Source organism: Microcebus murinus, chromosome 6, assembly GCF_040939455.1.
Source record: "Microcebus murinus isolate Inina chromosome 6, M.murinus_Inina_mat1.0, whole genome shotgun sequence".
NCBI classification, from domain to species: domain Eukaryota; kingdom Metazoa; phylum Chordata; class Mammalia; order Primates; family Cheirogaleidae; genus Microcebus; species Microcebus murinus.
This window is the reverse complement of record NC_134109.1, coordinates 10,690,772-10,718,645: the sequence shown is the minus strand read 5'-3', so window position 1 is coordinate 10,718,645 and position 27,874 is coordinate 10,690,772. Positions and strand designations below refer to the sequence as shown.

At 53.3% G+C, this 27,874-nt stretch overlaps 2 protein-coding genes across 4 annotated transcripts; both read left to right on the top strand.

Moving 5' to 3' along the window:
- Positions 1-7,654: 7,654 nt before the first annotated feature.
- Positions 7,655-15,283, top strand: LOC105866180 (alpha-1-antichymotrypsin-like). 3 transcript variants are annotated; one of them, XM_076003750.1, is made up of 7 exons: positions 7,655-7,722; positions 9,204-9,251; positions 9,983-10,114; positions 10,310-10,963; positions 12,140-12,413; positions 13,673-13,823; positions 14,902-15,283. In XM_076003750.1, the coding sequence occupies exons 2-7, from the start codon at positions 9,209-9,211 to the stop codon at positions 15,103-15,105; spliced, it is 1,458 nt and encodes a 485-aa protein (XP_075859865.1). In that variant the 5' UTR covers positions 7,655-7,722; positions 9,204-9,208; the 3' UTR covers positions 15,106-15,283. The 3 variants fall into 3 exon arrangements, with proteins under 3 accessions (XP_075859865.1, XP_075859863.1, XP_075859864.1); XM_076003748.1 differs by lacking the exons at positions 9,204-9,251; positions 9,983-10,114; XM_076003749.1 differs by lacking the exons at positions 9,204-9,251; positions 9,983-10,114 and having other exon boundaries at positions 7,658-7,718.
- Positions 15,284-19,055: 3,772 nt separating this feature from the next.
- On the top strand, positions 19,056-26,960 carry LOC105866172 (putative serpin A13). Its single transcript, XM_076004608.1, is given in 7 exon segments — positions 19,056-19,380; positions 23,557-23,641; positions 24,013-24,082; positions 26,323-26,407; positions 26,410-26,617; positions 26,619-26,734; positions 26,737-26,960. Coding segments are annotated over 7 exon segments (1,113 nt in total).
- Positions 26,961-27,874: the final 914 nt, after the last annotated feature.

Below are 27,874 nucleotides of genomic sequence, written 5' to 3'. Positions count from 1 at the left end.
GTGACGTTTGAAGAGAAAACAGGAGTGGGAAGAATCAGTTCTGCAGACATGTCCGGGTGGGTAGAGGAATGATGGGTCTCCTCTTGTCTCAGTTCTGTGCCTGGAAGGATAAGCTCGGAATCAACATCATCAGTGTGGAATCGAACAGACTTTAGTTTGGGGAGCTCACCTTCGTGTGCAGACCTGAAGTTGCAGTGGGCATGTCCTTGTTTATGGGCGTGCAGGAAGGAATTTCCTTATGAATGATCTGTGTGGCAGTCTTTCATGGGTGTCTAAGGCACTAACCTCTCTGTAGGGCTTTGGCTAATGTATAATGTTAGTAACAGCCACTCATTTGGTAAAGGATGTTACATGACTCAGCCTCCAGGCCTGACCTTATCTTTTGCATAAGGAGTTTGGAAGATCCAGAAAGTTTTATTTTCCTTTACGGGTTCTTATCATCACCCTAAAACCACCATAGACTAACTCTGGCCCATGAGACCATATAAGAATCTTCCTTAGCTACTCTATTCTGAGACACTGCTGAGCTGTTGGGGTGGTATTCTCCCTTGCTCAGCAAGTTTAATAAACCAACTTTGTATGAAAGGAACGAGGTCGGGTGCGGTGGCTCATGCCTGTGAGGCCAAGGTAGGAGGATTGCTTGAGGTCAGGAGTTGGAGACCAGCCTTTTATTTTCTTTTCTTCTTTTTCTTTTCTTTTGTGTTTTGTAAGATAGGGTCTCTCTCTATCACCCAGATTAGAGTATAGTATCATGATCATAGCGAACTGCAGCCTTGAACCCCTGGACTGAAGCAAGACACTCACCTCAGCCTCCCAAGTAGCTGAGATTACAGGTGTGCACCACCACAATTGGTTAATTTTCCTTCTTTTTCTTCTTCTTATTTATTTTTTAGAGTAGGACCTCATGTTTGCTCTTTCTCAATCTGACTAGACAAACCTGGTTGGTCAATGGGTCGAGTTCATAGGTATCCATTTCAGGTAGAGGCACTAAATAAGAAGGTTAACAGGTATTAACACAGTGCAACAGTATTTGGACATTTTCTATGTGCGTGTTTCAAAAGCGTGGGGTGGGAGATACAGTAAACTACACCCACTGGAACCCTGTCCCATGGCCTGGCCTCGCTGGCATTCCCATAGCTGCCTTGTCAGGGCAACTGTGGATGTAGAAAAACTTGAGCTACTGTGTATCACCAAAAAAATAAAATAAGAAAAGCAAGTCACTGAGTCCAGTCCAACACAGGGGAGGGTAATTACGTTCCATCTTCTGAATGAAGAAGGATCAAGAAATTGTGGTCACGTCTGTAAAGTGACTGTAGTATTGTAGCCCCAGAATCCAGCAGAGTAAGTGCCTGCATAGTAGATTTTTAATTTAAAAACACATGGGTGGACAGACTGCATAAATGAATGGCGGGTGAGGAGGGTATGTCTGTCTCAATTTGCACAGAGGGAAGGAGCGCAGGCTCAGAGAGATGAAAGCATGTGAGGTTTTCCAGTTAGTAAGAGGCGGGGGCCAGGCAGGTCTCACCCACCAGCGCTTGCTTACAGGGATCCCGGGCGCAGGGTGGGAGCTGGGAGCAGCTCTGCAGTGGAAGCCGGTGGTGGCTGCGGCAGCCACCCCTCCTCGAAGGAAAATGCACAGCACAGAGGGGAAGGGATGTCTGAGCAGCATGGAAAACAGAACCAGGAATTCTCCCTGCTCTTGCCAAACACGTCTGTGTTCCCACACGGGACACAGCCAAGGACAGGGTTGTGCTGAAGGGAGTTTTCAAATCTTGCCGTCCATCTGCACTCAGCGTCTCCCCTGACACCCCCAGAACCAAGGCAGCGTGAGACCGTCTCAGGGCCGCATGGGTGTCGGGCAAAACCAGGCTGTCGACTATATGCTTCTCCAACTGAGGCTGAGTCCACTGGCTGGACCTTCACAGAGTTCTCTGATACCGCCACTGTCAGCATCTCCCTTCTTCCTCCTAAGCATTCATTAAGGAGCTAGAATTGACCAAAGAGGTTGAGACAGGCGAAGTAACTTGCCTAAAGTCACCCAGCGAGTAGATGTGGCCGAGCCATGATGCCAAACACCTGGTTGGATGATGCCCTTCCCTCTTGGTCCTCCTGGTTGTACCCCAGAAGGACACTCTTATGCATCTAGACCCCAGCCCCAGCGTGGACATGACCCTTCTCCGAAGAGACTTGCCATCGCCCCCCTGCACCCAGTCTGTACTTGGAACCCAGCCGGCCCCACAGAGGCTTTAACTTGCAAACCAGCAAGCAGCTCCGCAATGCCCAGGCTCATAATACCCAAGGTTCTGATTGATCCCACACATGTCAAGGTGACTCCAGTCTGGGGACAGTGTGAGTAACTGTCCCTTGGATCAAGCTCCTGCTTGTCCCAGGTCCTGGGCTGAACACACCTGATGTTCATCTTTCATGTCCCCACCTTGGGGCAGGCACTGCGGCTGCACTCAGGTCCACAGGGGGGTGCCAGCCCCGCTGCTCTCTCCACGTCCTCATTCCACCAGATTCCTAACCCTTTGCAATAGTCTCCTGAGACCTTGGCCCTGACCTTGCCAAAGCCAGGGTGAACCTTCCAGCTCAGCTTGTGCTGCCCACCGGGGTCCGTTTTAAGCCCGAGGAGCAAGCCCATCCGCGGTCTCAGGGGAGACGGTGACTGATGGAGACACAGCTCCCATTCATCTGAGACCCCAACCACAGAACGAGAACAACCTTCCCTACACACACCCACAAGCAACCAGCACCAAGACAGCAAGGCCTCCTGTGAGGAGGGGACTACGTGGCTAGCGCTCGCTCCAGCCCAGGCTTCGGTAATTAGAAGAACCGGTGAGTGGCAGCCGGCAGGTGAGACTTGCTCCTTATTGTTGGGGGGGGATACAGCATGGACAATGAGCATGGCCGAGAACATGCGAGCGCTTTTACATGGCTCTGACCAAAAGTGGCAACATGCCATGGGACAGGGTGATCGCATGGGTTCACATAGGAGGTAGCACCTTGGTTACCTGAGTGTGCTGACTCAGGCCTCTGCAACACTGTGGCAGTCATCAGAGTTTGGCCTGTGAAACCTGTTGCCTATGCAAATGCATTTTCCCTTGCAGATGTTCTGCCTGTGCAACTTTCAGCACTTGGTGGGGCCCTACCCAGAGTGGAGTCCCATGGGACTGAATGAGTGAATGACAATTTGACAACTACCAGGGGGCAAGGATGTGAGGGGGAAGGTGGGGAAGAGAGCAGAGGGTTTAGCAGGATCAGAGGTCCTGGGGGAGGGAAGTTGCAGGGGGACAAGTCCCAGATGGCCTTGGCCCATACCGCTCTCCTTCCTCCCACTCTGAGTTCTTAGGACGACTGAACCAGGGCTCAGTCCCTGTCCTTCCTAAACAGGATGTCCCACAGCACCTGAGTTAAGTGATCCCAGGAGCTCCCGGGATATAAAGCCCAGGGCGGAATGCCTTCCAGGTCCCTCAGCTGCAGTGCAGGGTGGGCCACATGCAGACAGGACGCCATCCACCCCGGCCAGCTGGCCTGGGCCTTGGACGACCGGGTCACCACGGATCCCAGGCCCCATTGATTGTTGCTGCCTGTCAGTGAGTAACAAAGTTGATTTGCATGACTTGTGCAAGTGCTCTGCTCACCAGCCTCCTACTCTGGCAGCCGGGTGTGTGTGACACCTCCTGCCAGATCCAGGAGAGGAAAGAAATTAACAAGGAGTTTCCAGTCCTCCCCCAGGAGTGACGCAGGTGATGGTGTCAGCGAGGCCTTTGGAGTCCTCCCCTGGGCCTGGTGACCAGTGCACAGTGCTCGGCTTCACAGAGGGAAGAAAGAGAAGATTCCAATCAGGAAGGGGCTCCCCTGCATTTCAAGTAGCGCAGATGGAGTGCAGAGGTGGGATGGGAACAACGAAATTTACCCAAACTCCAAACCTCTGGGGGCAGCGCCTGGGCCAGGAGCTATGCCATGAGCCTGAACTGAAAGGGTAGGGACGTTTGTTCCCTTTTCTACACTCCACTTGTATTAGATCCCTTCACAGTAAGGCTGCTTTAGGAGGTTTCCCTGGGTTCAGCGAACTAGGCCCACTGGCCAAATACAGCCTGCAGACCCTTTTTGTATGTATCACAAGCTAAGAATGGCTTTGTGCATTTCACAGAGATTGTGAAGAAGAAGGAGAAGGAGCAGGGAGAAGAGGAACAGAGGCCACACGTGGTCATCAAAGTCTAAAATATCTCCTAGCTGGCACTTTACCGAAAAAATTTGCAGACCCTTGGATTGCAGGCCCACCCCTTCCATTAAGGGCACTGCAGAGACAAGGCCACCTGGACAGCAGGGGCATCATTTATTTGGTTCACTGCTGGAAGCTCAGTGCCTGGGATCACGCCTGGCTCATGAAATCACACTGTAACGGTTAGTGCAATAAAGGAAGGAATAAATGCATGCATGGTGTGTTGGAAGCATGGTAATGTCTAACACCTATGTGAAGGAGGGATCAAAATAAGTTCTGTTTTAGATTCCACTGTACTTCCTTGATCTGCATGGTCAGCTGACTCTGCCTGGGACAGGCCCTCGGCGTGCTCTAATGGAGCCTGGGTGGGAGCTACGGTATGCAGGAGCAGGCAGTCTCAGCCCAGAAACTGAAAACAGCGGGAAATCCGAAAGTAAACACCTCGTCCCAGGGAGAGATTTGCTCTCCTGCCTGGCCTCCGAAGCAGCACTTCTCAAGCCTGCGGTGCACACAGATCCCCTGGCGATATTCGTAGGGTGCAGATTCTGAACCAGCGGGCCTGGGCTGGGTCCCAAGAATCTGCCTCTCCAACGAGGTCCCCTTTGCTGTGGCTGAGGCTAGTGGTCCCTGAGCCACACTTTGAGTTTAGCGAGGATGTCAAGCTCCCTTCCTCATGGACAGGGGCATCTCTTCAGACCTCGGCACGCTCCTAATTCCCTTTTTTCTGCCCTTCATGGGGCTCAGAGATATAGTAGGGGTACCCTGGATTCTGTAAGAGAATATTCTCAAGGGATTGTGACGTGAGAGACAAGCAGGATCCAGCAGTCCTGCAGCCCAGCAGCTAGGAGGCAGGTGGCAACTGGGGACGAATCCAAAGAGAAGGAGCATGGACCTGGCACAGTGCCACCTGCTACTAGCTTTGCTTTGCTTTGCTTTGCTGTGTCATAACTCCCTGTGGGCTCATCGGGCCCTAGGGTTCACTATGACAGGAGCCATCGTTGTACCAATACTGCTTGCAGAAGCGAAGGAAGGGCCAGTAGCAGCACCTGGGCTGAAGAAGACAAAGGAAGACTGTAGGAGCCCAGAGAAGAGGCTGGGAGATGGCCTGGGTGGGGTGCATGTGGCCTGGTAGCATCAGCCTGCAGCTCCAGGTAACATGTGGCACCCAGGACTTTTCATTCCCCAACAAGCACCATCCACAGTACTTGCAGAGGATAGAGAAGAATCTGCCTCAACATTAGGCTGGAGGTTCAGACTAAGTCAGGTCCATTGCAAAGGAAATGATGAAGCTGGCACGTGGCAGGCACCTACAATCCCAGCTATTTGGGAGGATGGCTCGAGGACAGAAGTTGGAGTCTGCAGTGAGCTGTGATTGCACCACTGCACCCCAGCCTGGGTGACAGACTGAGACTTTGTCTCCTGAAGGAAAAAGAAAGGGAAGAAAACAATGGTTCTCCTGAGGCTGGAAAACTGGAGAACACCCAGGTAATATGCTGGGGCAAGTGGATCAGTCATCCCCAGTGTCCATTCCCTTCATCTCTCTCATGGTAACAGAACCCCAGATTTATAGCTGGGATGTGACTACTCAGTGCAGAATCTGACTGCCTTGCACAGCCTCCCTTGCAGCTAAGCATGACCATGGGACCAAGATCCAGCCAGGGGAACACAAGTGGGAATGACACTGGCAACATTTAGGACATTCCTTTAAAGAAAAGGGTATGCCCCGTCCTTCCCCTGTGAGCATCTAAGGCCAGGCAAACACACACCTACGGATGGCACAGTGACAGGACAGAAGGAGCCTGGTTCCTGGCACTGCTGCCTAGCACTGCAATTGCATGAGAGCGAAATAAGTTTCCATCGTGTTTTAGCCACCATGTCTTTGGGATTCTGTGTAAGTTAAAAATATGTATTCAATTCTGAGAATACTTGGAGCCTGAAAGGACATAAGTCATCATTTAAGGAAGGATGGGACCAAATTCTTACTGGTCATCTCAGTGCTTTACAGTCAGCCAATATTTATTAAGGACTAAGGATGCGGCACCATCCAAAACAGGAGAACAAAACTCCTACTGTGGTAGAGCTAACGTTTAGTATTGTCTCACTTAGTCTTTATAACTACGCTGTCAGGGAAATGTTGTGGTTGGTTTGTTTGTTTTTGTTTGTTTGTTGAGAAAGAGTCTCACTCGGTCACCCAGGCTAGAGTGCAGAGCTGTCATCATGGCCTCCAACAACCTCAGACTCCTGGGCTCAAGTGATCCTCCCGCCTCAGCCCCCACCCCCACTCCGAGTAGCCTGGAACACAGGCATGTGCCATTATGCCTGGCTAGATTGTTTTTTACTTTCTTTGTAGACATAGGGTCTCTTTCTGTTGCCCAGGCTGGTCTCAAACTCCTGGCCTCAAGCAATCCTTCTGTCTCCGCCTCCCAAAGTGCTGGGATCACAGACATGAGCCACCACTCCTCAGCTGCAAACTGTTCTCTGCATCTGAGGCATGAGGACCTTAAGGTTGAGGGATTTCCGCTATTTGCATGAGGAGAGCAGAGCCCGCAGCATTCCTGTCAGCTCTACCTCACGCCTCAGCTAGAACCTCCCGTAGGTTCCGCGGTTTCCAAATCCTGCTCTGCACAGAGGTCTGTCAGGGACTGTCGTGGATGGGGTGCTGTAACCACGGGGAATTAAGGGGAAGTTTTCCCATGAAGAAAGAAAGGCCAAGGTTAGCTAAGAGAGGGACGTGAGGCGACCTTAGGTCGGGTGAGGGGCGGCAGCCATCAGGGAGAACCAACGGCTGGCCGAGGCCCCACGGACAAAGGTTGAGTCAGAGGAGGCCCCCGAAGAGAAATGGGGACCAGGGTCCCATACCACTGTGACCCCCCAACCTCTCCCTCCCCTTCTCTGGAGAGAACACAGGGAAAGGGGCGGGGGCCCTGCGACCATCCCTCAGTCTCTGGGAACTGGGGTAATTCTCCCTAGATTGTAGCTCAAATTGTGAATTTAGCTACAGGAAAATAAAGGTCCTATATGTGTGAAGTATATCTGAGTGTGTGTGTGGAGATTCCTGTCAGACCCACTCACACACAGACATTAATAGAAGGGACTTAGAAATGCAATAAAACGCTAGCTGGGGCCCTCTGTGAGTCTCTGTTTTCCAATGCCCTTCTCTATATTTTCTGGATTTTCCCATATTTCCCAATGAGTATTCAATAAAGAGAAAGAAAAACTAATGTGGCAAAGAGTGTTTTGGTTGTTTTACTTCTTTGGAAAAGAATTTGAGCTATTTCTGTAACCAGGTTGTTGGAGTAGATGTAATTACATCCACATTACCAGAACTTATCATCGGACCCTTTCCAGGCTGAGAACAAACCACTTAGTGGTCCTGGTGGAGTTTCCCAAGCAGGGGGAGGAGTCCTTCGGGGGATAAATAAGCAGCCCTCGTGGACAGCCCGTGGACTCCAGGCGCCGCTCTGCGATCCACCAGCTACAGCCGCTGCCTGAGGCAGGTAACCCGTGACGCTTCACGCAGGGAGCAGACGGCCCTGTTTTCCCAGGAGAGCTCTAGGCTGTGTGGGGCAGGACGGGCGAGGAGCAGGTGCGCTCAGAGCTCTGGGCTGGGAGTCAGGGGCTGTCTTGGTTCCCCACTGATCCCCCCGGCCCGTGCCTCCTAAGGGAGTCCTCTCTCTATGTCTGAGTTTGCCTGCTTGTAAATGGTGGATGGCGGGGGTGCCATGGGGGCCAATAGGGTCATTTCTGCCTCTGACACTTTTGGATTCTGGTTCAACTCAGCTGTGTCTCCAACCCTCATGGGGAAGAGGTGCTGTCCCGGGGCCTGGCTCGGGGCGCAGCTCTCAGACCACGCTGCTGATGACATTACTGCGGTGGGTCCCTCTGAGCAGAGGCAGCGGGGCCCACTGTGATTTGGGGTCTAAATGAGGCTACCTGGGCGGCTCTCTTCCCCAGCAAGGCGCCTGGCCCAGCAGACAGACAGCCTGCGCCTTTACCCAGTTACTGGAAAGACAGATGGCTCAGAGACAGAGCCAGTCCTACAACTTGCCAGGCAGAACGGACATGCCTTTTCCCCTGGTAATGATTTTGGAGAAAAATATTGTTCAGTGCCTTCCCAAGGAAATAGTTGCATCATCCTGAGAATAAACAAATAGTTGAGGTAACCAGGCTGCCTGTGCCCTGGGCTGTTGGAAGCCTTTGCATGGGGCTCCTCCTCCCCTATCTCCTCTTCTCCCCCTGTCCCCTCCCTCTCCTGTGTTCTCCTCCCACTCTCATCCACCCTCCTCCCCCTGGCCCACCTGTCCTGCCCTGTCCTGTCCGCTTGTGTCCTCTCCCTCCTCTTCCCCTGTTTTCCCTTCTTCTCTCCCCCTCTCACCTCCCCAACACCCGAGCTGCCCCTTTTCTCTGAATCCTGGGACTGAGGGGCGCAGACAGAGCAGAAGTCACCCTGTGTGCCTCCCAGACCCCCTGAGGTGGCTTGAGCCCTTCCTCTTGCCAGGGTGGAAAGGCTAGTAGGTGCCCATGGGCGGGAGGAGAAAGAATTCTTACCCAGAAATTAAGATATAGGAACAAAAGAAGTTTATCTTCTAAGAATTACAGAGAGGAGAGAGTCAAAGGAAGAGGGAGGAAGAGACAGAGAACAGGGCACAGTGGGCGTCCCAAAGGAACAGAAGGGAGATGGCAGCTGTAAGCCCAAGTGGCTAGCTGATTTTAAGGGTGACAAAGAGAATAAACAGCATTTCAGTCAGTTGATAACCTAAGGGGCAACAGATAGATAACGTAAACTGCAAGGATTCCAAAGTCCAAGACCTGGTTTTCTGCCATCTTAGAGAAGGGGTTATCACAGGACATGTGGTTGAGCCTGTAGCTCCTTATCATGCTGTTTACTTAGGAATTCTATGAAAGCAAATTCTCAAAAAAAGAAAAAAATTTAAAACAGAGATTCACATGTCTTTTCCATCCTTTGGGCTCTTTTCAGAAGTGATGCACAACAGAACTCCTGCAGGGGCGGTTAGTGAGAGAACGGGTAGGACTGATCGTTATCCATCACTGGGGAAACAGTGGGAATAGGTACGGTCCTGCTGTTGTTACACAGCTGACCGTGCACTCTGGCTTGTGGTTTCAGGCACAGGAGGGGAGGGGAGGGTGGGAGGAGGTGACCCTCTGGAACACCTCCTAGGAGCCAGGCACCTTCATCACCTACCTCACCTGAGCCACTCAGCGTGTCCTGTTGAGATGGGAACTGAGCTCAGTGAGGTTCCGTCACCTGATTGCCACCACACTGTGACCATGTGTGGCCAAAATGAAATCCCAGTCCAGGTCTCAGAGACTCTGAAGCTCACTCTGCCTTCTCCCTACCACGAGAACCTTCCAGGCTCACGGTGGAAGTGAAGACCTGCCCCCCTCTTTCAGGGCCATCTGAGTTCCAGGCACTGCACCAGCCACCTCTGTGCCCCCTCAGTTAACCCTAACTGCGACCAGACCTCACGTGGCCACACGTGTCATCTGGAGGCTGGGACAGGTGCTCTGGCCTCTGACTCAGGCCAGGACTCCTTCCCTGGGTTCTGCTTCAGGAGAAGGGTGTAGGGGAAGAGGAGGCCTGTTTTCTATCCCCCTGAATAAGGTGTGCTCAGCACTTGGCAGTGGAGGATTAGAAGGAGGAGGAATAGGAGGAGGAGGAGGAGTAAGAGGAGGAGGAGGAGGAGGAGTGGGAGGAGGACAAGGTCTGGTTGGACACAACCTCATCCCCGTCATCAGCTTCCAGCCCTAGGAGCCAGGCAAACCTGGCTGCCCACCCGGTTCCTGCACTTGTCCGCTGTGAGGCCTTGAGCAAGCCCCGTCACCTCTCTGTGCCCAGTTCCCCCAGTGTGAAAAGAGGCAACAATTACAGTACGTACCGCAAAGGGTGGAAGCGAGCAGGAACGTAACCGTGTGTGCTGGGTGCCAGGGAAGCCGCTGCCCGGAGGGGCCCAGGGAGCCCGAGAGAGCAGCTCACAGGGACCCAACGCTGGCCAATGGGAGGCAGCGGGAGGGGGACGGAGCACCAGCTGGCCCTCTGAGACTTAACGGTTCTTGTCTTTTCAGAGTGGAGAGTGCAGAAAATGTTTCCCCTCCTGGCTCTGGGGCTCTTGGTGGCCGGGATCTGCCCTGCTGTCCTCTGCCACCCGGGCGGCCCCCGTGACCAGGAGAGTGTGACCCTGGGGGACCACGACAATGGGACGAGAGGGGACAGTCTCCGATTAGGCTCTAGCGACACCGACTTTGTCTTCGGCCTCTACAAGCAGTTGGCTTTGCAGAACCCTAATGAGAACGTCATCTTCTCCCCGCTGAGCGTCTCTGCAGCCTTGGCCTTCCTGTCCCTGGGGGCCGGTGGCACCACCCTGACGGAGCTTCTCCAAGGCCTCAAGTTCAACCTCACGGAGACCTCAGAGGCGGCAATTCACCAGAGTTTCCAGCAGCTCCTGCGCAGCCTCAGCCGGCCCAGCGAGCAGCTGCAGCTGAGCACGGGCAACGCCATGTTCATCGCGGAGCAGCTGCGTCTGCGGGAGAGGTTCGTGGAGGACGCCCGGGGGCTGTACGCCTCCAAGGCCTTCAAAATCAACTTCCAGGACTCTGCCGCTGCCAAGAAGTTCATCAATGACTACGTGGAGAAGAAAACCCGGGGGAAAATCGTAGATCTGGTCAAGGACCTTGACCCGAGCACGATGATGGTGCTGGTGAACTACATCTTCTTTAAAGGTGAGTGTCCGGCGTGAGGTTCAGAAGGAAATGGACATGTGGTTCCGAGTCTCCGGGCTATTTCTGCCCCGGGTCAGTGTTACTAGGCAACCCACTGCAGAGGAAGGTGCCCACGGCTTGGGGGTGGGGGCACCAACACCCCGCCCTGCCCACAGGCATCGTGTTCTCCCGTGGGGGTTTCCAAGCTACAGTCTGTCGTCCCAGGACATGAGTTCAGGGGAGCCCGCTGGCCCTGGGTGTGAGTCAGTGCGTTGCTTTTCATTCGGATTTAAACTTGCCCAGCAAGCAGGAGGCAGGAGCTCCCCTTTCAGATCACTCCCAGGTTGGGCTGTGTTTCATGTTTACTGTAGCTAGAGGCAGTTTCATGGAGTTTCACCTTTGCAAGGGTAAAAGTCTGGCGGGCTCCAGAGTCAGAGTGCCTGGGAGTGAGGCCCTGGAGTTAAGCCCGGTAGTGAGGCCGGGCCAAGCCAACGCAGAACCCAGGGCAAGTCTGAGCTGGATGTTCGCAGGCCATAGAGCTGGGCGTGACCCGCCACGAACTGAGGACTCACAGCCAGCACCTCTGAGTCCATGGCTTTTGGGATGTCCCATACTCCCACCTTCCAGATGTCACAAGTGCACACGGTCACTCTGGCTCCAGGTTCTGCCTGCCATTAGGGACCTCCCTGTCCCTCACATCATTCACATAGATGGGCACTTCCTTCTGTCTGCACCTCGAAACTCACATGTACAACCCTCTTTCCTCCCATGTCCACCCAAACCACCCCCACAAGCCACGTATAGTCACATCCTGCTATGCTACTGACCAACTATTGCTTGCAACACATTGTTACTCTCAAGGAACCAGGGTGGCCCATGTCTTCCCAGGCTCTGGCTTCCCACCATCCCCACGCCTCTTCCCTGCTCTCCTACTGCTCTGTCTCTCCCACTCCCCATCCCAGACTCCTGTTCGTTCCTCATTCAGCACAAGTTTCCAGGCTGTGGTTTCAGGGTCCCCTTTCCGGTCCAGCCACAGGCGCTCCCTCATCCCCAGGACTTTCCCACTTCCCACGTGTTCACCCTAACATTTTCCAAACCAAGGCCGGCCGCCCCACTGGGGGAGCCAGGCGTCGTGGGGGTCGAGGCAGGGCCACCCTGGCACTCACACGGTTCTCCCACTCCTGGCTCCACCTCTAGCCAAGTGGAAGACGCCCTTTGACCCCCACGACACTGTCAAGGCAAGATTCTACCTGAGCAGGAGGAAGTGGGTGAAGGTGCCCATGATGAGCATGGAGGACCTGGACGTGCCCTACTTCCGGGACGAGGAGCTGTCCTGCGCGGTTGCGGAGCTGATGTACACGGGCAACGCCAGCGCGCTCCTCGTCCTCCCTGACCTGGGCAAGATGAAGCAGGTGGAAGCCAAGCTGCTCCCGGAGACGTTGAGGAGGTGGAGAGACTCGCTGCAGACCAGGTGATCGTCCCGGGCCCGGCGCTGTGGCTACCTGCTGAGTGGGGTGTGGTGTCCCTGGTCTGCCCTTGTCCTTACTGGGTGACTGAAAAATCCAGTGGGGAAGGGGACGTGGAAGGCACTTGAATATGTAAACCACAAAGGGAGAGGGACCTGCTGGGACCCTGACCTGAGGCTGCAGCCCCTGCCCCAACCCCGTGCGACTCTCAGCCCTTCTCACTCCAGATCCCAGGGCCCCTTTGCAGACGCTTCCTTCCTGCAGCCCCGTACGGCTGCCACGGAGCAGGGGCTCCACACGCAGTTTTGCACGGAACGTGCATCCTCCAAACCCCCTTGACTTTCCAAACACTGAGGAATTGTGTGTCTGCACAGGCATGGCTCACGGTGGTGCTCAGTAAACACTCGATGAAGGAATGATTGAATGAATGAGTGAGCGAATCAATATGCAGAGTAAGAGGGCGCCTGCCCTCCTTACATGGGATTCAAAGTTTCATGAGCGACACAGCCTCTCCATGGAGCTGTCCGACCAGGCAGACAGTGACAAGAGTCTTAACGGGGAGACAAGCGAAGGGAGAGGGAAATCACGGGGTGAGGTGACCCCTCCGGCCCGAGATCTTGCTACCTGCCCTGTGCCCAGCCTGCACTGGCTCGGGGACAGCGCCCATGCAGAGCTCACTGGGAGGCAAGGTAGGGACCTCCAGTTGATCATTTCAGGATCCCAAAAGCCCTTCTGGTACAATCAGTCTCCTTGGCAACCCCAGCCTCTCATGACCCACCTTGGCCCCTGCCCAGCCTCCACCCTGCCCCTCTCCTCCCCCACACCAAGGCCGCCCTCCACTCCACGGGGCAGCTCCTCTTGCTCCCCACCTTCCTGCGTGTTCCTCCACCTGTCTCCTGCCTCCCCTTACCCTCCTTCCTCTCCCTTGGGACACAGCCTCAATACCGCCTCCTACAGGAAGCCCTCCTGGTGCCCTCCTATCTCTCACTTTGCTTCTTGGCCCTATTGGTGTGAGGGTGCTGCATGCTGTGTTGGGGGTGGGGCTAGGCTCAGACAGTGGCGAGACTCCGGGCCTGGCACGTTGCCTGGCACCTTTAACACTTGCAGATGCAAATAGGTCATTAATGAATTAAGAAGCATAAATGCTAGGGGTTAAGAAACTGAAGAAAGGATTACTTATTTCCAGAGAAAACTATGTACCAAGGTAGGAAAAAGTGGGCACCAAGCCAGCAGAGGTTCAAATACTTTTTTTCTCATTACCTAGGCATATAGATAGCCTCCAGCTGCCGAAGTTTTCCATCTCAGGGGACTATAATCTGGAAAACATCCTTCCCCGGCTGGGCATTAGGGCTGTCTTCACCAAGGAAGCCGACCTGTCAGGGATCACAGGGGCCAAGAACCTCGTGCTCTCCCAGGTGAGTCTTTGAACTTTGGGCGACTTGTGCTCCGTACCTGAATTTGAATGGCAGATGGACGTTTGGGTAATCTTGAATGTGTGTAGATATGTACGTTTCTCATCATGGATCCTCCTCCTTGGGACTCCTCCAAGTCCAGGAGAGCTGGGGTACACTTATGGGCTGGTCGCCACCTCCCCTGCCACATACTGTGACCTAGCAATCTGACATTAGGAAGAATCAGACAGCCATGGACACACTCCCATGGTTCCCTGTGTAGTGTCTGTAGGACGAACAATGAAAGTCCTCCACCCTCAGTTTTTTATCTTTCATATGCGGTGATATTTCTTTGCTTGTATGCAGTGCCTGGCGGGGCAGGTAATGATAACAGATAATAGAAATGGTTATATGGGATTGTGATGGAAATACACTCAGGGTATAAGAGAAGACCACTTGGGCCCCGGATTGCGTTTCTAAAGGAGAGTTGTCAGAGCAAAGGGGGTCGGCTGGGCTGCCCTCTGCTGTCCCCAGTACGTGTGCCCAGGCAGAGCACGGCGCTGGGGTCTGCCAACCGCCTCCCAGGAGCAGGGGATGGGGCTGTGCACAGGAGCAGATCCGAGTAGTCCCAAAAGCAAAGCCATGCAAAGCAGTTGAGAGCCCCAAGGCTGTGTGAGCTGGGGCAGGAGTGCTGGCCCTGCCAGGGGGCGTGTGCGGCAGCTGTTTTGTGGTCGAGAGGCTGCCAGGAATTAGCTTGCAAGAAAAATGGCTTCGGTGCCCTTGCCCCGCCTCCCGACAGGAGTGGGTGTTTTGGGGGGCAATGAGGGCTCTGCACTCAGACAGAGAGGGACCCAGAGCAGGCCCCCCACTCTTCACCTGTACGGCTCTGGACAGGTCCCACGCGCTGTCTGAGCCTCCATTTGCGCACCTGGCACTGCGGCTGTGCGAAACTAGCCGGCAGGGCTGTGCAGAGGAGCAAGCACATTTCATAGCGTGGGATGTGCCCGCGGCGGACGCTGGATAGATGTCAGTCCCCTAACGGCACACGGGCAGGCTGCCGCCCCTCCCACTCGTGTCTGAGCACCGCTGTCTGTCCCCTTAGATGGTCCACAAGGCCGCACTGGATGTAGCTGAGGTGGGCACGGAAGCAGCTGCTGCCACAGGAATCAAGATTATACCCATGTCTGGAAGAATGGGCCCGATGTTCACTCTGAGATTCAGCCGCCCCTTTCTGGTGATCATCCAAGACAAGGCATTGCAAGGCATCCTCTTTATGGCCAAAGTCACAGAGTTGAAGGAAGCCTAGAGCTCCCTTCCAAGCAGCGCGGGTCCGCTAAGGTGCCGGGAACAGAAGCCGGGTGCTGGATGTCTGGGCACAGCCTGGCTCTGTCTGCTCATCTTGGGAAGGTGCCAGTGACGGCCCGTGTGGCTCCCACAGGCACAGGGGGCTCCTGACAGCAATAAACCATCTTCCCTGTACTGGACACTTTCCTTGTGCCTTTCTGTGCTGACTGCCTGACTCTGCATCCCCAAGGATGCTTGTGCCCAAAGCCAAGCCTCCTGACTCCCACGCAAGCTCAGTCCCACCCCAGGCTCTCTGCCCCTCTGTCTTCAGCTGCAGCCTCCTGGCCAGGAACCCCTAAGCTTCCAGCCAAGCTTACCTGGAACCCAGGCCCTCACTGGAGGGGACCCTGCTGTCCTAAGGCTGATTCCTATCTCCAGGGGGCGACCGATGCCCGGGTCCAGTTTTCCTCTTTCCCTCCCCCAGGGCCCAGGCTCTGCCCACCTAGTGAGTCTCACAGGGGCTCCAGACCCTGACCACACCTGGCTCAGTCCCTGGACCCCTCACTCCTGCAGCTGAGCAGGGCTTTATGGTGGGCTCTCTCCTTTCCGTCCCCACCACCCAATATGTGTGGAGTAGCCACATTTTGGGTTCTGAGACTGAGCTCCTCAACTGCCTCACCAGGTGCTCACCCTGATGGACAATCTCCCTGGGTATCCAGCATGCGGGCTGAATACACACGAGCATCAAATGCAGGGCGGTAGCGAGCACGGCCCTGCAGCCATTCATTTACCCGATGGCATCGGAGACCGTGGTGTCTCTAGGGAAGACAAAGACAATGATAGGGCTGACAACAACTGAATAGTTGAGATTTATGCCACACAGTCTGCTAAGATCTCTCCCTGAAATAACCCCTTTAATCCCTGTGATGACCCCATGAGATAGACGCTATTAGTGGACTCATTTTGTAGATGAGGAAACTAAGGCACGAAGAGGCTTAGCAATTTTCTGAAGGCCACAGAGCTAGTAATTATTGCCAGCAGCTGTTTTCCCAACACGCCTGCCACCCAAGGAGCCACAAAGTGGCTAAACCACAAAGTGATTCCACACCTGTCCACAGTGTCCCTTTAGGATACAGACAATCTAATGGGCAAGTAGATGGTGAAACAAGGCTTGCGGGCTGAGAGGAGATCATCAAAGTCAGTCTGGGGAGTCAGGGAAGACTTCTTGGAGGCGGTGACTTCTGCTCTGAGAGCAGAGTATGAATAGAAAGTGGTCAGGTGAACAGAGAGGAGAACTTTCATGCAGGCGAAAGAGTAAGGGTGGCATTTTCTGGAAACTGAAAGAAGTTGAGTAGCTCTGGGGCAGGAAGCAGAAGGGCTGGGAGGAGGAAGAGACAGGACCGCTGCCAAAGACTGCAGAGTGCCTCCTTGGGGCCACAGGGGCTTTAAAGGCATTTTTACAGCGAGGAGACGCAAGCAGACCTGCCCACGGGAAAATGCACTCTAGCTGCTGAGTAGGGGAGCGGTGATGCGGGGCCCAGGACAGGGATGGGCGCCGGACATCCGGGGCTGTTGCTGGAACTGGGGCGAGAGCGAGTCCCAGCAGGGCGGGAGCGCAGGCGGCTCTGCCCCAGGCTGTGAGAAGCCTGCAGGGGCTGCGGTTGGACGTGGGGCCTGTGCCGCTGGCTGATGGCCACACATCCTCTGAGACGGGAGGAGGAGGGTGAGCGTCGTGGCGTGAGAAGAGAGGATTCCTCCGTGGAAGGATCGCTAAGACAGGGCAGCCCCCGGAGGACAGTGACCGGCACTCGGCAGGAGGCGGGAGGACAGGAAGAAAGCTGTCCCCAGGCCCCAGGGGAGAGGCTTACCAGGGGATGGGGGATGGCCCAGAGACAGGGTGAACGGGTGCAATCATGGGATTCAACAACCCATTCGGGCTGGGCACGTGCCATGGCCGCAGGGCTGAGGGGAGGCCGCAGAGGGCTTGCGAGTGAGCAGAGGAGGAGGAGGAGAGAGAGCAGGAGAGAGCGCAGGTGCACTCTTAGATGAAGCATTTGAGGGGAGGAAAGCCAGGGCCGTGGGCAGTGAGCGCTATGCTGGAGTCAGCTCCATGCTTGGCAGAGGCTAGAGCCTTGAGCAAGCTTTCAGAACCACAGAAATGATCCAGGAGACGAGTGGCCAGCCTCCAGGGCCACAGGGGGGCACAACTCCTAAGGTACAATCAATATGGGCGGTTTGGCACCTCGCCAGCCTGGAGCTGCACAATAAGCAGCCAGCAGGGCATCAAGAAGTGTCCAGAGAGAGCAGAGCCCCTGGGCAGAGGCAGGGAGGGCAGGGTCAAAGGCCAAGGCTCTCAATGGGACAGGAATGCCAAAGGCAGAGGGTGGGGGTGGGGTGCCTGGCCAGGGGCAGAGGAAGGAAGGAGCATCTATCTTAGCAGGATGCTGTGGAGCCTACTTCCCCAATGATTTTGGTGATTTCTGGAGTAGAAGAGACATTTCCCTGGATTTAGGGTGGGGGAAGATATACAATGGGACAGGGAGGGGACCAGGACGTCAGGGCACATCTTCCAGGCCCAGCGATGGACCCCTTGGTGGCCCAATGCTAGGAATTGCTGGTGGCTCCAGCTTCAGGGCTGTGAGTTTTCTTTCTCTATCCTCGCCAGCCCCCTTTTGGGATTCTAGAAGGTCAACTGCTGGGCAGGAGGTCAGGATTAAGGAGGGGCCGAGGATCCAGACCACGCGGGGACTGAAATCGTGGGCCTCAGGCTTGGTGCTGGGAGGAACAGACCAGGGCAGAGGGAGCTGAGCCCCAGGGAGGGCAGAGGGCAAGGGACGGGGGTACCAGGAGGTCCGAGAACAGCCCATTGGAAATGTCCATGTGAAAGACTACTCTTTCCCACAAATAGGGGTTTTCCACATGGACCCTCAGTTTTCTTGTCTCTAAAGTGGGAACAATGATGGTCTGTACTTGTGTGCACACGCATGTAATAAGTCAGGCTGGCATGTGTATATGTGTGTGCACATGTGTGAGAAGTCAGGCCGGCAGGTGCATATGTGTGTTCAGGTGTGTAAGAAGTCAGGCGTCACTGAAACACTTGCTCCTGGGTCTCTGGAACTTGGATGTGACAACCGCTCTGATGGGTGGTGTACAGGTTGCCCAACGGGCCCGGGAACCAACCCCAGACTAGGAGAGTCGAGTTGGACCTCCTAGAAGTTCTCAAATGCTAAGTCCTGTGCAGTAGAGGAGACACCAGGGAGATGTGCTGGCAGGATATAAGAAAGGGCGTGGTGTATTCATTGGGCAAGAAGAAGATCCTGTGGTCTGGATCACCAAGTTTGAGAAAACCATGGTCATCTGTGGAGCTAAAGAGAACAATATGAACAAGACCATGAACAGGACCACGTAAACCATGTTGGGGATCTTAGAGTCTATTCAAAGGGTGGTGAGCAACAGTGCAATATTATAAGCAGGGAAGTGCATCGGTTAGGTTCTCCTTTAGAAAGATCACCCTGGCTGAGGAGGGGAGGAGGGATGGGAGTGAATTGCAGATTTGGTGGGAAGAAGAGAAGCAGAATGACCGGGCATTTTCACCTCAGTTAGGAACTGGGCAAGGACTCAGAGGAAAGGGAGCTGATCAGAGATATTTGCCAGGTAGAACTAATAAGACCTCATGGCCAATTGTGGGAGGGACAGGAAGGAGTGGAGGATGACACCCAGGTTCCCGGGAGCTTGGGAAAGTGAAATTCACGCGCTATCCTATGAGCTAAGGATTACAGAATGGATAGCATTTTGTGCAGGAAGAAGGCGAGTTCCGGTTTGGACCTGTGGAGTCCTGGATGCCCGTAGGCCACCTGAGAAGAGCAGTCTACGAATAATGGGTCTTCGGAGCTGACGTCCGATAGGGGAGTGTGGACTGGAGGGATGGATTTCTGGATGTCTTCTTGTCCAAAAGGGAAGAAGCTCCGTCCGATGGCTCCCACCGTCTCCTGTGCTGCAGAAAGAGATATTGTCTGCTGGGGACCCTTCATGCGGGAGAGAAAAACCCAGAAGTCTGGGGATGGGGACAAAAAGACACCTCAGGAAGCTTCCAGCAGGCACTATCAAGGGTCCTTTGGGGGTGGAGATGACAGTGCCACCACCTGTGCAGGGGTGCGGTTTCCAGGGGCACTCTGCAGTCCAGACATACACAGAAAGGAGGCAGACTGCAAGGAGCCCCTGGAGTCAAACTTTCCCCTGGCTACAAGATGTGGGGACCACGAGTGGCTGACACAAGAGAAAAGGAGCATATTTGAAAGTGCTGCCCGGAGAGCCACTGAAATGTTGGGACCCTTATCTTCCAGGCGGGGCCATCAGGAGCCTTAACAGGTGCAAGAAGTGACCAGAAACAAGGCAGTACTTTGAGGCTGAAGACATGAAAGGATTCATATATTGCTAAAAGGGTTCCACTTGCTCCACATGCATTTTATGCAGATTTGCCAGTGGGGAAATGGAAGAGAAAAGTGAGGACAGATTCCATGCGGGTTGCTGTCTTCTCTCCTCCCTCATAGCAGAGCCCTTGTCCCTCCACACGGCTGCGCATGGGGACTTAGGAGTGAGGGGACCCTCAGAGCTCAGTCCAGATCTTGGTTTGACACTTCACAGCTACACAACTTTGGCCAACTTAGCTGACGTCGCTGTCACTGCCTGAGCACTTGAGTGATCCCAGAGCACGATCAGATAGGTTACTGCTATTCCACTAATAATGACAATGCATGTCAGAGACCTGGCTGGGGTCCATGACCCCCGCTCCACCCCCTCCCCCGTCTGCCACACCAGAAATGTGTCGATATATCTAACTTCATGGTGCCCTGTTGTTCCCACACGTGCCACATAAGGCTACGATTAACCACTTCGGTACGGCGCTCACGGGCCGTGAAACCGTGCCCACAGCCGGCACTCACAGTCCGCACGGCAGTCTGTGCTGTGCATTGACGACGCATCCGCTTTGCTCTTGTGTGATGAGGAAAGCTTTGAAGCACTGAAAGCTTGTTTTACTTTACAGGCAGCTTTGCTTGTCATGTAAATCAGAATAGGTAACATATACATGTATGTTTTCACTACATTATTTTTAAATGTTCACAATTTTATTTTGATAAATGAAAAATTAGAAAAGTCATATCATGGCTGTCGGCCAAATTCGCTGTGCGCGTTCATCTGTGGCTGTTCACTATAGTGGACGCTGGTACTGAAGTGGTTAATGCGGTCGAGGAAGGCAGGGAAGCAGCTGCCACCCCAGAATCCAGTTTCACTTCCTTGCAGCGAGAACCCCACTGATCATGGCGTGTTTCAACGGGCTCTTCCTGGTGGCTATTCTCTCCCCAGACACCCAGAGCATCCTCTTTCTGGGCAAAATTGTTGACTCCAATAAGAAATGAACCCAAACCACAATTTACAAAGCAAACTGAACTAAAGTGTGCCAAACAGATAAACTGTATCCAACTGGGACTTGCAACACGTACAAGTTAAGTCCAGAGTGTATTAACTGCAGCATGTTCAGACCCCTGTGCTCCAAGATAAGGCCTCAGCCAACTATTCTACCAGTAACTCCACACAGATGCATGGGTTCCAAAGAAAGACCACTGACTACTCACCTAGTTTACAAACCCTGACCATGCTTTCAACAGCTAGAAGGGCTGAAGCAAGAATCCCAACCAATTGAGGTTTATTAGATCAGCTTTATGGAGTATCCGGGAAAAACACAAGCCCCAGATGATGCATCTGTGGCTGTTTATCTGAATAGGTTTTCAGGAGGTTTAGTATTTATACATTTCCTTAAAGGTAAGGGGACGGGGTGTGGATTTTGGAAAAGGGGCAGGTAGGCAATAGGGTGAATGTTTACATTCTTGTGAGACTTTAGTTAGAGCCCAGGAAATGGACATTTTACATAAGACAAGGTGATGTTTGAAGAGAAAACAGGAGTGGGGAAGAATCAGTTCTGCAGACATGTCCGGGTGGGTAGAGGAACGATGAGTCTCCTCTGGTCTCCATTCTGCCCCTGGAAGGATAAGCTCGGAATCAACATCATCAGTGTGGAATTGAACAGACTTTAGTTTTGGGAGCTCAACTTCGTGGCAGACCTGAAGTTGCAGTGGGCATGTCCTTGTTTATGGGCGTGCAGGAAGGAATTTCCTTATGAATGATCTGTGTGGCAGTCTTTTGTGGGCGCCTTAGCTTTCTGTGGGGCTATGGCTAATATGTAATGTTAGTAACAGCTGCTCATTTGGAAAAGGGTCTTACATGACTCAGCCTCCAGGCCTGACCTTCCCTTTTGCATAAGGAGTTTGGGGTTTCTGCAAATTTTTATTTTCCTTTACACATTCTTATCATCACCTGTAAACTGCCATAGACAAACTCCAGCCCATGAGACCATATAAGAATCTCCCTTAACAACCCTCTTCTGAGACGCTGCTGAGCTGTTGGGGTGGTGTTCTCCCTTGCTCAGAATGTTTAATAAACCACCTTTGTATGAAAAGAATGGGGCCGGGTGTGGTAGGTCACACCTATGATCCTAGCACTCTGGGAGGCCGAGGCGGGAGGATCACTTGAGGTCAGGAGTTCAAGACCAGCGTGAGCAAGAGCAAGACCCTGTCTCCATAAAAAATAAAATAAAAAAACAAGAAAGGAATGAAGTACAGACACATGCTACTACAGGGATGAATGTTGGAAACATTTTACTAAGTGAAAGCAGAGAGATACAGAAGATCACATATTGTCTGATTCCACTCAAATGCAATATTCAGAGTAGGTAAACCATAGTTGCAGAAACAGATTGGTGGTTGCCAAGGGCTAAGGAGAGGGGACAATGCGGGTGACAACTTAATGGGTGTGGAATCTCCTTTAGGGGTGATTAAATAATTTGAAACTACACAGAGGCGAAAGGTACACAACATTGTGAATGTACAATGTCACCAAATCGAGCACTTTAAAATGGCTAATTTTATGTAATGTAACATTTTATCTAAGAGAGGGAACAGAGAGAGAGAAAGAGATTAACTACATGTCATGTGTAGACCTTATTTGGATCCTGATTCAAACAAACTCACTGTTAAAAAAAATAAATAAATAAACCAGAAACCAGTTAGGGAAATAGTGACTTGATATTTGATAATTTGAGATATTGTTTTTTAAGGTGAGATATGCTAGTGTGGTTATAATATTTTTTTAATTTTTAGAGATAAAATGAAATGCTGTGTAGGAATGGCTTCAAAACTTTCCAAAGGGGAAAGGGATTGAAAGGTATCAAAAATGGTACCAGACTTACATTGAAAATAACTAAAGATGCTGATGGGCACATGGGAGTTCATTACCCCATTCTCTCTGTTTTTGTGTATGTTTTCATTTTTCCATAATAAAAAATTCAAACAAGAAAAATCCCTGAGGGCAGGACTGCGCCTTATTCCCCAGTGCTCAATGGATGCAGCCCCTCAGCATGCGGTAGGTATTCCACGGTGAATAAGCGAGTGAACGAGCGAGGGAATGAACGCAATGAACCTCATAGCAGATGCCCGCTGTGCTCTCCCCTTGAGTGAAGTCCAAGAGAAAGAATGGAAGGTGCTGGGACATCAACAGAGGTCATTGGGTGGGTGTTAATGTCAACAGAGTGAATGAGCACAAGAGAATAAAAATAAAGTCATAATAAACAAAACTTTGAGAAAATTAAATACAGCTCCGACCCAATTCCACATGTGAGCCCCACCCCTGTGCCCAATCAGCAGGTCACCTTTGTGCCATCCCTTCCTCCAACCCAGCTCAGGAAGGACAAGGCATTCCAGTTGCTAAGGTTTTGCAATACTCTATCTATTGAGTACATATTAACTTCTCTGTTCATTTAGTGGAAGGATCTATTGACTTCCCTGAAGAACTAGTGATTATATTATAACTAGCCATTATAATTAAAAAAGCACTGTTGCCAAAATGAATTGCTTAATCATGACATTCAAAAGGTCCTAACCGAAGCTCCCTGGAGGCAAGAACTATGACTTGGGCACCTGTGCACTCGGGTGATGAGCCCAGTGTCAACACACAGTCCCACGTGTGTTGGACGAAAGAAGAAGTCAGGAGAGGGTGCAGCACTGCTCCCATTAGCTCAGCCTCTTACTAATTTTCTAGAACATCCATGTATGTCACTGGACTTAACCTTCATGGCAACCTTGAGCAGCAAGGAGGGCAAGGGAGGAAACCGAGTCTCTGGAGAGTCCCAGGCAGCAAGTAGGTGGTGGAATGAAACTCACCCCTAGGACACGCCCCAAGCCCAAGTGGCCACCATGCTGCCCAGCGCCGCCTCCCTGCGTGGATTTCCACACATGGCTGATGGAGGGGCGGGTTGCTTTTCTTGGTTGGTTTGTGCTGAGGCTGGACATTGAGCCAAAGGCAGCCTCAGTTCAGTCTGGGTGAATCCCAGAAGTCCATCCTGTCTCAACCCTCCCCGCAGGCATGCACTTCTGTGCCAAGGGCGGTGCCGACCTGCTGAATCCTCCCAGCTCCTCCAAAAGCTCATGGACAACATTTGAGTTCAGGTGAGTGTAGGGTGGGGGGTGGGGTTGGATTCCCCTAACACTGCCACCCACGCTGGCTTGCTGCACTGGCTGTAAGTTACCCCATCATGACACACACACACACACACACACACACACACACACACACACACACACATACACACAGAGCTCTTGTGCTCCAAGAGCTGTGCATATAGGCCGCTGTCTGGAGTAGTGCTGGCTCACCCTGCCTCCACGACCTTGAGCATGCTCTTGCCTCTGCTGAAAGCCCCACTCCCCTTTCCAGCCTCTCTCCTGCTCCATCTTTCAGTGTCAGCTCAGGGGCCTCCTCCTCCAGGAAGCCTGCCTTCCTCGCTGAGCTATAATCAGCTCCCTGCATTTCCCCGAAATAGCTGGCAAGCTCCATCCAGGCAGGGCCTGGGCTGCCAGTCCCCCATGTCCTGCCGGCCAAATATTTGCTCAGTGAGTCGGCAAGCAAATGAGCAAGCTTCTCCCTGGGGCTCAGTGCTCTCACCTGTCCAGTGCTCAGGTTGGACCATGGAGTCCTCTCAGCTCAGAGAGGGCCTCTGGTGCTGCCACGTCCTAGCAATGTTTGCCAGCAAGACACAGTGGATCCCCGACCCAGAGAATGCGAGTGTGGACAGGACACTGGACACAAGGCAGCATGTCACCAGCCGGCCAAGCATCAGGCACCCCGCTGCAGGGATCTCTGCATGTCCATGCCACAGAGCAGGACAAGCCCCTAATGGAGCAGCTGTGTCTCATTCATGTCACGTCCCCAGTATGTAGCTCAAGCCCTGACACATGGCAGACTTCTAGTCTATGTTCGTTCAGTGAATGAATGAATGAATGAATGGTAACTACAATAAGGGAATGAAGGCACAAACTTTTCAACAAAGCCAAGATAGGCCGGGCACAGTGGCTCATGCCTGTAATCCTAGCACTTCGGGAGGCTGAGGCAGGAGGATCATTTAAGCCCAGGATTTTGAGGCTGCAGTGAGTTATGATGACGTCACTGTGCTCCAACCTGGGTGACATAGTGAGACCCTGTCTAAAATTACGAAACAAAACGAGCCAAGATATTCGCCAAAGCAGATTACCAGGCGAATGGACAGATGGAGGCCTGCCGGTGTTCTGTCAACAAATAAATTATAGGGAACAAATCCTCCAACTGACAAAGCTTTCCTGGTGGCCAATTTTCAGTTGATTCTTCCCTTTACGGATGAGGAAACTCAAGTTCAGAGCGGACAAACGTTGTCCAAGGTCACCTGGAAAATCAGAGGCAGCACTGGGGGTGTGACGATGATCAATTCTGACAATAATTAACCCAAACCCAGAGTGGACGTGTGGGGCCAAGCGGATTGTTCCGGGGGGAGCTGGGAAGGGTCCCGCGTTAGGTCCCCGAGTGTCAGAGAAATGCCTGTGCTCCAGCGGCAAGGCCGAAGCCCTAGAACGAAGTTCTCCAAGGGTGGCCCATGTTGTTTCAATAAATATTGGTTCAGTGTCCGCCCTGTCCTGAGCACTAGGAACTGAGCAATGCATGACACAGACAGACTATCTGTCCTCATGGAGCTTACCTTCTGGTGGGGAAGCCAGACAGACCTGTCCTACCACCCCAGACGGGCATCGGAAAAATTCAGCAATGTCAAGGTGGCAAGGGCAGAGTTGGGGCCTCTCTGGGGAGGAGGTGACTTCTGAGCAGAGATCTGCATGAAGGGAGGAAGTGAGCAGTGGAGAGGGCTGGCACAAGGCTGTTCTGGGCAGCTAACAGCAAGTGCAAAGGTCCTGCGGCAGGAATTAGCTTGGTATGTTCTAGAACAGCAAGAAGGCCAGGGAGGTTGAGGCAGAGGGAGGGAAGGATGGTCAGAGGTGAGGTCAGAAAGGTTGGCAAGGGCCAGGCCACGCAGGGCCTCCTAAGGCGTGGTGAGGAGTGTAGGGTTTCCTGCAATGCAACAGGCCCATGGGACGCCTCCTGCGGGGAGCGAATGAATCTGACTTACCTTCTAAAAGGGTCATGGTGGCTCCCTAAGTGGAGGCCTGGTGAGCCGGAACCACTAGAGGGGAGGCCTCAGGTCCTCTGGGGAGATAACAAGTGCCACTTTCTGGGGACCCTCTGTGCCAGGTCCTGGGCTGGGCTGCTCTGTGCAGGATTGTTTGATTTGCTACAGCCCTGTGGCATGGAGATTCTCAGCACCACACCACAGAGCGGAAGCCAGAGTCCTGGGAGGTAAAGCGACTTGCCTAAGGTTGCCGGGCTCACATGAGCAGAGCCTCGCACTGAGCCCGGGTCACCCGGACTCCTCCCTGCACCAAGAGGCCCCTCCCGCCCCTCCCCTGCTCGCAAGCTCCCTGCAAGTCCCAGACCAGGGACGAGAAATGGGGCTCAGGCGGGCTAAGTGAATGAATGGGTCAAGGTCATGCAGAGCTGGGGGCTGCTGGAGCCAGATTCCAAGAGGGTTCCTGCCGGAGGAGGGCTCTGAGTCTGTCAGGTGGGACCCACTCTCTGTGCGAGACAGGACGCAGGACAGGCGGGGAGGAGGGGACACGCTGGGAGCCCCCAGGAGAGGCAGAGGGAGCCTGAGACTCACTTGCACGGTGCCAGGCCCAGAGCAGGCACTCGGTGAATGTCATGTATTATTGCTATTGTTGTTGTTGCTGTTGTTGTCCTCCATGCCACTGCTGCTTTCAGACATGGACCCTAGAGGAAGGAGGCTTGGTGGTGGGTACTCTTCGGAGCACTCATGGCTGAGGCTCACTGTCTAGCCCTGTGTGACCAAGAAGAGTCTGATCTCACTCCGACCCCCGGGACAGCACTCACAGGCCTGCCCTGCAGTGCCAGGCAATTTCTCTGAACAGCATAGACTTCGCCTTCGGTCCCTACAGACAGCTGGCCTTGGACACCCCTGGAGAGAACATTCTCTTCTCCCTGCTGAGCATCTCCTTGGCCTTGGCCAAGCTTTCCCTGGGGGCCCAGGCCAGCAGGACCCAAAACCTGGAGCCTGGGGTTCAGCCTCGCCTCGGTGCCTGAGGCTGAGATCCAGGAGGGCTTCCAGGGTCTTTTACCCAGACTCCCCATGCAGGGCCCCCGGCTCCTCCTGACCACCGGCCAGCACAGATCCAGGGGCCCGTGCCCAGACGCATCGAGAGCCTGGTGGATGCCCGAAAACACATCGATGGGTACACAGAGAAGCAAACGCAGGGGAAGCTTGGGGCCTGGGTGAAGGAGCTCAGCAACGAAACCACAGCAGTTCTGGTGGGCCACGTGTGCCTCAGAGCTAAGAGGGTGTGGATCCAACGTGCATGTCCTTCCCAGAACCCAGGCTCCAACCACACACCCTAGGCCCCATCCCTCAGCATCCGGGAAGCCTCCCCAACAGACTTAGATTACAGAAGGCACTCAGTAAGTGTATGCCCCTGAATCCTTGAGGTCTTTGCTTGAATGCCTCCAGCAACATGGAGCTCATCCCCTTTCCATTTTAATGCTAGATCTTGAGTTTGTTTTTAAAGAAGAATTTTTCAAACTTCAGTGTGCCTAAGAACTTTGTAGAGAGCTTGTTTAAAATGCAGGTGTCCTGCACCTACCAGAAGTGATTCTGATTTGACCTTGCCATTGAAGAAGCCCCTCTTCCTTCCCCCCATAGGCGATTCTGCTGACAGAGGGCTGCAGTCTCCACTTTGAGTAATCTGTAAGCCTCCATTGAATTACACAGAGCGTGAATTCCCTTCCTCTGGCAGGTCCCAGGAGGATTAGAGCAGGAAGAGTCCTGAAGCAGGGAGTCCTTTGTTTTTTCCGAAAAGCTAATAGGCGGTGTGTTCCCACCATTGTTAATGCCTGATTGAGTTTTAATAGCCAGGGCCTCCTGACCCCACAGTGGCTCAGAAGCTGCTGCTGGCACCAGTGTCCAACTGTCTCCCAGGTCTCTCCCAGACCTTGACCTCCCCCCGCCCCCAGGCACCGAGTAGTTGGCCCTTCCTGGCCATGGCTTTCCGTGCAGAGATGGGAAGCATGCTGTTCCTGGGGAAGACTGTAAACCCACTGGTTCCCTCAGACATGCTGGACTCAGAAGGAACAGAACAGGAGACACTGACTGGGGGACCGAGTCAGCACTCACCCTGGTGACATCCCCAACCTACCTGGGATCCAGTTTCTTCACCTGGAAGTAGTATGCTTCAAATATTTTGAAGTGGTGCTGATGGCAGGTACCCTTGTCCAAGCCTCATGCAGCCATGGAAATAACCGCTGGCCCCCACTCC

Coding starts and splice junctions, on each gene's coding strand:
- LOC105866180 (XM_076003750.1), top strand. CDS start 9,209: ATGCACAACAGAACTCCTGCAGGGGCGGTTAGTGAGAGAACGG. Junction 12,414..13,672: donor AGAGACTCGCTGCAGACCAG/GTGATCGTCCCG, acceptor CTCATTACCTAG/GCATATAGATAGCCTCCAGC. Junction 13,824..14,901: donor AGAACCTCGTGCTCTCCCAG/GTGAGTCTTTGA, acceptor CTGTCCCCTTAG/ATGGTCCACAAGGCCGCACT.